This window comes from the organism of the source record quoted next, unplaced genomic scaffold (assembly GCF_019419815.1).
Source record: "Pyrus x bretschneideri cultivar Hongxiangsu unplaced genomic scaffold, Pyrus_bretschneideri_v1 Contig11, whole genome shotgun sequence".
Classification (NCBI taxonomy): domain Eukaryota; kingdom Viridiplantae; phylum Streptophyta; class Magnoliopsida; order Rosales; family Rosaceae; genus Pyrus; species Pyrus x bretschneideri.
Window position 1 is genome coordinate 1599332 of NW_025999402.1, and position 8595 is coordinate 1607926.

General features: G+C 37.6%; 2 protein-coding genes across 3 annotated transcripts in view; one reads left to right on the plus strand and one right to left on the minus strand.

Annotated features, from left to right (window-relative positions):
* The window catches only part of LOC103930921 (laccase-17-like), a 26868-nt gene extending 20986 nt beyond the window's left edge, over positions 1–5882 (plus strand). Inside the window, exons 2-7 of one of the 2 annotated variants that reach the window (XM_048573851.1) lie at positions 2169–2297; positions 2457–2608; positions 3773–4017; positions 4124–4252; positions 4378–5361; positions 5445–5882. In XM_048573851.1, coding sequence (XP_048429808.1) covers positions 2169–2297; positions 2457–2608; positions 3773–4017; positions 4124–4252; positions 4378–5361; positions 5445–5575 — 1770 coding nt within the window. In that variant the 3' untranslated portion in view covers positions 5576–5882. Of the gene's footprint in view, positions 1–2150; positions 2298–2456; positions 2609–3772; positions 4018–4123; positions 4253–4377; positions 5362–5444 lie in introns of those variants that run through there. The other variant, XM_048573860.1, reaches the window with a different exon arrangement.
* Positions 5883–6126: 244 nt separating this feature from the next.
* LOC103937200 (protein FAR-RED-ELONGATED HYPOCOTYL 1-LIKE-like) lies at positions 6127–7943 on the minus strand. The gene is made up of 3 exons (XM_009347120.3): positions 7777–7943; positions 6382–6992; positions 6127–6258 (listed from the first exon to the last, which is right to left on the minus strand). Exons 1-3 carry the CDS (start codon positions 7818–7820, stop codon positions 6179–6181), a joined length of 735 nt encoding a protein of 244 aa, XP_009345395.2. The 5' UTR covers positions 7821–7943; the 3' UTR covers positions 6127–6178.
* Positions 7944–8595: the final 652 nt, after the last annotated feature.

Sequence of the window (8595 nt, forward strand, 5' to 3'; positions counted from 1 at the left end):
TCATAATTCATTCAATTTGAATATCAAATAAATCAATTTAAGAGATAACTCCTAGTAATGCCAAATTGCCAATGGCCCTTTACGGATTTCGTCAGAAACGTGTTAGTGGTCATTCGACCATATATGGTATGGTTTGGGGTTGAGGTGATTTAAAAAAAAAAACCGGTATAGAAAAAAGCCGGGGAGAGTTTTTGGTGTTTAGTAAACACCCCTAACCAGCTTTTTTTCAAGGTTTCAGATGAAAAAAAGCTAAAAAGTGGAAGCTACAAAAAGCAGCTTCAAAAAGTGGCTTATTTTCAAAGTTTCTCCTGATTCCTCACACTTTTAGGAGGAAGAACAACGTTGCCACGTCACGACGACCCAGCTCCAAGCCGTTGATCAAGAATTGCAAATCGACGGCCCAGTCGTCCATTTCTTCATCGCCGCCTTTCTCCTCCCCTTCATTCTCTGTCGCCATCTCTGCCTCTAGCTCTGTCATCAGAAATGGTGAATTTCTCAGGTTGGAGCGCACAATTTCAGAAACCCTAGTCCCGTAAGTTCCATTAAACCCTAATTTGAAGGTGGAGTGAGAGGAGGAGGAGAAAATGAGGATTGGGGCGATCCGATTGAGGCCGAAGAGGGAGCGAGCGTTGTTGTCATCGCCGGAGAACAAATCGTCGTCTAAGGTTCTGACGCGGGTGAGGTGAAGAAATGGGCAGTGTCAACGGCGGAGAGAGATTGGAGAAGGGGACTCGGCTGGAGATCTAGGAGAGCGGTGGTTGGTATTGTTGGCACCAGCGAGGTCGAGGCAGAAGAGGAGGGATTTGAGAGAAGGGTCGCGGTCGACGAAGGAGGTGAGGAGGTGGGTCCCAATTTCGACGACCATGCGGAAGGAGAAGATGAGGAGGGAGAGGAGGACGAAGGTGAAGAGGTTGCCAGCGAACAACGTTGTGGCTTGTCATAGCACATCTAGTATTATACTTTTTTGGTTATTTCACACAATCACAGCTGTTTTACATAAAAGTTTACCAAACATTATCATACTGCTTTTTTTTCCAAAAGTACTTTTACAAAAAAATTTACCAAACACTATGCTACTTTATTTCACAGTTGCTTATCCTTACAGCACAGCAGAAGCAGTTTTTTTCAAAATACAACAATACCAAACTAGCCCTAAGTCGGTCCATAATAGAATTTCGCACTCAAACTTAATTTACAAAGTTTGTTTGATTGTGTCATTTGTCGTCCACCCCTATAAGCCTGTCCATAAGAAATAATATCACTCAAACATTAAGTTACGAATTTCGTCCAAATGCGTTAACAATCACTGGCCCCAATAGGCCGTTCAACTTAAACCACTTTTATCAATTTCCTTCTCCATTTTATGATCCCATCCTTGAGAGGGTTAATTATTTTACTGCATAGATTAGAAATGAAAAAAATTCACACTATCAGTCAGACTATACTTGTACGAAAGACTGGTTATTACCGCCCCGATAAAAGGCGAACTATTGGACACATATTCCAAACAATAAACTATATATTATTTTTTATTATACGGTATAAATTCACAAATTAACAATATAACATGTCAAGTTTCACAAGCATCGAATTTCATTGCAACAACTTCAATTACATTGACATCGTGTTAGTCGTATTAGTTGAAAACAATGACCTTAGAAAGAAAAACAGCATTGTGTTGTGTAGTTCAGATTTGAAGACCTAAAAGAAAAAGAAGGATACTCACTTCCTATAACGGCGTGACATCTAAAAACACTAATTTTACAATTTGTACGCTAAGTATTACAATATGAATTAATTGACTGTTTAACTGCTTAATCAATGAAAATTTGGCAACTTCTAGACCACAACATGAGCTTTTGCTTGTGCTTAATATCCCTCCAATAAAATAAGATCAGAAGGTAATTATGCTAATCGGAGATTAGTACTGATGGAACAGGTAAAATCTTACTTAATCCACACTCTAAAGTTCAGCTCGACCAACACCAAAGCGGAGCAGACAAGTAGAAACCATCTCAATATTGAAGTTTAATGAACAATTATATTTTCGCGCCATCTCTATCTATGCTCTCCTATATTATGATGCCTTGACCTCTTTAGTTTACACTTACTCTCATTGTATCAATCTAGAGAGAGAGAGAGAGAGAGAGAGAGAGAGAGAGAGAGAGAGAGAGAGAGAGAGAATAATGCATTTGCCTTGTTCTACTTCAATGGCAGCTTTTCTGTTCAGTTTTTGTGTTGTGGCATTGTTGACGCCGGAGTTTGCTTCCGGCATAACAAGACACTACACTTTCAATGTACAATTTTTCATCACATCTTGAGAGCCTCAATATTCTTCTTTGAACTACTTCATCTTTTTTCTTTTACTATCGCGTATCGCGTAGTGTTGCTGATAACAACTTCTTAAATTTAACTTCACTAGTTTCTAACTGTTTTCTTTTATTTATCATATACAGATTGAGTATCATAATGTGACTAGATTGTGCAACACAAGGAGCATTGTAAGTGTGAATAAAAAATTCCCAGGTCCTAGGTTGGTGGCAAGGGAGGGTGACAAAGTCCTCATCAAAGTGATCAATCATGTCTCAAACAATGTCACCATTCACTGGTATGCAATCTATTTTATTTATTTGTTTATTAACAAGGTGATATATAATAAATAGAAAATTATATATTGATGCCTTGACATTTATTTCTTTGAACTACTTCAATTTTCGTCCCTCAATATTTAATCATCTCATTTATTAATTATATATTGGTGTTTTATTTCTCTTTTTCTTTCTTATTTTAATGTATTAATTCCATTCATTATAACATATTTTGTTGTAGACATTTGGTTAAACTATATATATATATATATAAAATATATCCCGATACAATTTGTATGATTTGTATTTGAGTACATTAATTTATTTGATATATTTCGGTCTATCCAACAATACAAAAATTTAGGTATATTAGTTCAATATAATATATTTCGATACATGCATTTTGGCACACACATTTCACTATTTACATTAAGTTTATTAATTCAATATAATACATTTCAGTACATACATTTCGGTACGTACATTTGGTACATAGATTTCGGTATTGACATTTAGGTACATTAATTAAATATAATACATTTTGGTATATTACATTCTAGGTTCATTATAGTATTTCGGTACAAACATTTAGGCACATGCATTTCGGTACAAAGAAGTTAATTTAATATATTTCGGTATGGTCATTTTGTACACTTATATTTTACATATTTCCACTAATTTCTTTTAGTATTTTTTCATTTAGGTTCATTTATAATTGAAAGAACTAATATGTGAATATTAACAAAATCAAAATTTCAATGTGGAGTCTTTAAATAAAAATACACATTACATAACAAAAACTGAATATAAATTATGATAAAACTATACTTCAATGGATTAAATTGAAATGTAATCTAACACCAGAACATTTTTTTAAATTTTAATTTTTTTCAAGGACTAATATTTAAAAACCCCTATATTCAACTTGGGACTTCAGATGTATGTTTAAATGACTCATTCACTGATATAAAATATATTTATTCTTTTTAACAAAGGGGTGTATTAAACTACTCTAATCTATAAGGGAGATACAAACTATACTGTAAAAACACGAACATACTATTCTGACCAAGTAGCTCGTATCTACGTCCAGAATCTATAAGTCTAAATTAGCAAATGTGGTGATTGAAAGGAAGAAACAAAGCTACTATTCATGTATGTGTTTGTTTTGTGCGTGAGAGCAGGCATGGGGTTAAACAACTTAGAAGTGGATGGGCAGATGGTCCAGCTTACATTACCCAATGCCCTATACAGATGGGCCAGTCATACACATATAACTTTACCATCCAAGGGCAGAGAGGGACTCTGCTATGGCATGCTCACATCTCATGGCTGAGATCTACCATATATGGACCTATCATCATTCTCCCAAAGCGCAACGAGTCTTACCCTTTTGTGAAACCCTACAAGGAGGTCCCCATTATTCTTGGTAATTACGTATAGCAAGCTAGCTAGAATTAGTGACAATTTTGAAAATTTGGACATTAATGTTTTTGGAAATTGTTTTGATTTGCATGGATTTGGGTTTGTTGCAGGAGAGTGGTTTAATGTAGACCCTGAGGCTGTGATTAATCAGGCTCTTCAGACCGGGGCAGGACCCAACGTTTCGGACGCATTCACCATTAACGGTCTTCCAGGCCCCTTGTACAACTGTTCATCTAAAGGTAGTGTGTTTATGACATATTGTTATGTTATCAGACTATAAATGAGAATGCAAAGATGTCAAACTGTTTGACAACATAACAAAATAAATTGTAATGCTTTTGTGTGAGCGGGTGGATTTTTGCAGATGTATTCAAGTTAAAGGTGAAACCAGGGAAGACATACCTTCTCCGGTTGATCAACGCCGCTCTCAATGATGAGCTATTCTTTAGCATAGCCAACCACACTCTCACGGTGGTTGAAGCCGATGCTGTCTACACCAAACCCTTTGAAACCGATACGCTTCTCATCACCCCAGGACAAACCACAAACGTCCTCCTCAAAACCAAGCCCAATTCTCCCAATGCCACATTCCTCATCCTGGCAAGTCCTTACTTCACCGGGGGTGGAACCCTAGACAATACCACCACGGCTGGAATCCTCGAATACGAGCACCCGATAACCACTCGTCACACTTCCATAAAAAACCTTCCTCTCTTCAAACCAAGTCTTCCACCTTTCAATGCCACCAAGTTTGTCAATGTTACCCAATTTGTCCAAAACTTGGCCAAAAAATTCCGTAGCTTGGCTTCCAAGAAATTCCCCGCCAACGTTCCCCAAACCGTTGACAAAAAATTCTTCTTTACCGTAGGTCTTGGAACAGCCCCTTGTCCCCAAAACTCAACTTGCCAAGGTCCCAATGGCCTGAAATTTGCAGCGTCTGTTAACAATTTCTCTTTTGCCCTTCCATCAACAGCAATGCTTCAAGCACATTTTTCTGGACAGTCCAATGGAGTTTACACCACAGATTTTCCAGCCAATCCTCTTGTGACATTTAACTATACCGGAACGCCACCAAACGACACAAATGTGGCAAATGGTACAAAGGCATTGGTGCTGCCATTCAACACAAGTGTGGAGCTGGTGCTGCAGGACACTAGCATTCTTGGTGCTGAGAGCCACCCTCTCCATTTACACGGTTTTAATTTCTTTGTAGTTGGACAAGGGTTTGGGAACTACGATCCTAACAAGGACCCTGCTAAGTTTAATCTGGTGGATCCCATCGAGAGGAACACGGGTAGTGTTCAGGCTGGTGGGTGGATTGCGGTTCGTTTTTTAGCAGACAATCCAGGTATGCTCAACTCACAGTTCAGTAACATAACAGACGAATTGTCTCGATGAGTAATTTGTAACATTTAATGATATGTTTTTCAGGGGTGTGGCTTATGCACTGTCATTTGGATATCCACACAAGTTGGGGGCTGAGGATGGCGTGGATCGTCCAGGATGGACCGCAAGCGAATCAAAAGCTGCCACCTCCGCCATCCGATCTTCCGAAGTGTTGATTTTGAGTCACCATCTGTCCGGATTTCCCTTTTTCTTGAGTGAACTTGTAAAATGTAATGATACTTCCCCCTTTTCGCATTAACTTAATATTCATAATATGATTAATTATGATCATATTATTTTGCTACATTAACATCTCCTGAGTCATGAAAAGAATATTACGGATTTTCTTTCTCCGGGGAGATGTTTTGTGTACATAATTCGTGGTGTATTTTTTTTTTGGAGTGAAAGTTTTCGCTCATATGGTTGATGAATGTAAAGTTTTACACCGGAAATCAAACTGAATTAAACACAATTCAAGTTAAATGATTTGACTAGGAAATCAAACTGAATTAAACACAATTTAAGTTAAATGGTTTGACTAGCATGTGCATCGAGGTTTTTTTGTATAAAATCCCACTCATTGGATTGCACATGCGGTTAAGTTGGAGGCCGATCATCCTTGTAAATATCTTATCGTTTATTTGAAAAAAGAGTTGGGACTCCCTAGTGTGCGAGAACCAAAACTCTTTCAACATTAATCCTGGTCAACATATTATAATTTTTTTTTTTTTTTTTTTAAGAAAATATAGATTTATTGCTTCACATTGGAGCAATTAGTTCTACAGCATTAGCGAGGAAAAATACTGCTCGAATTCTTGATCAATGGTTGGCTTCCTGCTGCTGCCTGCTGATTGACCCTCTGCAAACACGAGGACGAAAATTCTATGCCGATCAGTAAATGGTAAAAACAAAGATAAATTCCACATGTAAAGGCAAATAGAAATTCCTTAAACATAAACTTTCAATAGGACACCTGAATTACCTTGGTCGACACTCCATCTTCCAGATGAAAGTACATATGTGTTCGGCTTCAAACCGTTGGGGTAGATGAGATCTTCGCAACCTGTGTCCATACATTGCTCAATGCAGTCATCTCCGTATTCTGCAAAAATGTAATCCATCCGGTTTCCAAATTCCTGGATGTGTTCTTCAAGATTCTGAAATTCTTGTATTTCGCCGTGTGGATGCATAGGTTGATGGTCTCCATTCACATATTTTAGTTCATCTGCACTATGGCTGATGCGGTTCCCAGATGAAGTGGAAGGCCTATCGTACTGGCATGTCTGTGCATACACGGGTCCGACTTTAGAATCACCATAAACCAACGTTGCATAACCAGAATCTCCGGCGAAACTATTGCTGCCTCCTCCGGATTCAGGTTCAGACCTGTCATTCGGGGTTGCCCCGTCTATCTTTCTGTTCAGCGTCTGTTTTTGCATATTCTTTATTTCATGGTTTCCATCAAACATGGAGACGGATTCATCAGATGGAAATACTCGTGCCCAGCACCTGTGCTTTGGTGTTGGCAAGCCCAACCGTTCCTCGTGAAATTTTCTTTTCTTCATCGGACTTATAACATTGATGACAGGGAAGCTGTTTAAGACATTAATAGCAGAACAAAGATGAGAAAAGCTGCAATTACCAATAAAACTTGGACAATCAAAACTAGTAACTATTAATAGTTTCCTAGATTTTTGACAAAAAAACCAAAAGGAGGGATTAGGTCAACATGGGGCCGCTTTAGGACTGCTTCTGGAAAAAAAAGGCTTTCTGACAACCAAAAACTTTACTGATTACATTTGACTGAAAAACTTAAAAAAGCTTCAGGATCATAGAAGCACTTTCTGAAGAAACACCAGCAAGATTCTGGATTTCTACTCGTTTTTTTTTACATGATCTACTAAAAGCACTTCTAGCAAACGTGCTTATAAGCATATGTGCTTCTTAAAGAAGAAGTCCCAAACAGGCCTCCCATTGAGTCTCATCTAAAGTAAAGTGGAATATTGCTCCAATAAAAAATATTCAACCTTGAGTTTGAATCATTGACCAAGGGCTGGTTTGCTGAGCTCAGGGGAGCAACAATTGGACATTGAATTCATCTCTACCTCAAAAAATGCCTCCCTTAAACCCAAAAAATTATCCTAAAAATGACAATTAATTAACAACACGCTCTAAGGTTGGCTACTTGCAGCTGAACTCAGCAGTAACAATTAATCCGCTCGTCAAATTTAGCTACTTAATTAAGTCAAACAGTTAACAAACAAAGAGCTAGTGATCTGAAAAAATGATTAAAATAAAAGATTAAAAAGGTTGAAAGTACGCACAAAAAAAATAAATAGATAAAACAAAAAGAAAAAAGAAACCCAGGAACCAAAACCTGTGGATCTCAGATGGGTTCTCTTTGAATCCTTCCATCTCCATATCGATCCAGAGAAACGAACTGGACGAGTTAACTCAACTCAGCTCAACTCAGTGAGACGAAGGAAATGATACAGATTGGGCTCCGAGGATTGCTACCTGCAATGCATATGGGAGAGAAACATGGATATTCCTGTCCCTGTCTCTGTCTCACTCAACGGTTAGAAGGTAGCGCGTGTACTGCAGGCAAGGAGATTTAGTCTTGCGCGCGTTACGGTTTGCATGGGAGCCGCATGGTGGATGATGAGTCGGATAGAGCCATTGCGAGTCCACGTGGTTTGGCACGAAGATCCTTGGTTCAATCAGGGACCCATCAAGTTGGCACAGAGTCGAATGTACACAAACGCATCAGTTTTTTAATGAAAATTTTAACGAAACATTTTGAGTAAAGTTTAACTTTTGGTATTATTTATTTACAACATATTTTTGTTATTTTGATTAAAACTCAAAGTTTTAAAGTTTTTTTCATTAGTTTTATATATATATATATATATTTTATATTCGAATCACCATTTGAAACCAAAAATTTTCTTCTATTATATTTGTCTTTTTTTTTCTTTCTTCTTGTATGAGACTCTATTGTGCGCATCACGTGTTCGATGAAATACTTTAGTTCAAAAGTCTTGGCTATCTTTAACATTACTACACAGTATCTTACATCGACCCTCAACAAGTCTCTACAAAAAATAGTAATTGTTAACATATGTTGGCACAAACTTTCGAATAATTTTGACAAGAATTGACATATGCCTATTAGGTGCTTGACAAAATGGCCCAA

What these genes read in the sequence shown, in the direction of transcription:
- LOC103937200 (XM_009347120.3), bottom strand. Translation starts at nt 7,820, where the DNA reads ATGGAGATGGAAGGATTCAAAGAGAACCCATCTGAGATCCACAG. An exon ending in AACCCATCTGAGATCCACAG is followed by an intron (nt 6,993 to 7,776) that starts GTTTTGGTTCCT and finishes TGTCTTAAACAG; the next exon opens with CTTCCCTGTCATCAATGTTA. An exon ending in AAGATGGAGTGTCGACCAAG is followed by an intron (nt 6,259 to 6,381) that starts GTAATTCAGGTG and finishes TCGTGTTTGCAG; the next exon opens with AGGGTCAATCAGCAGGCAGC.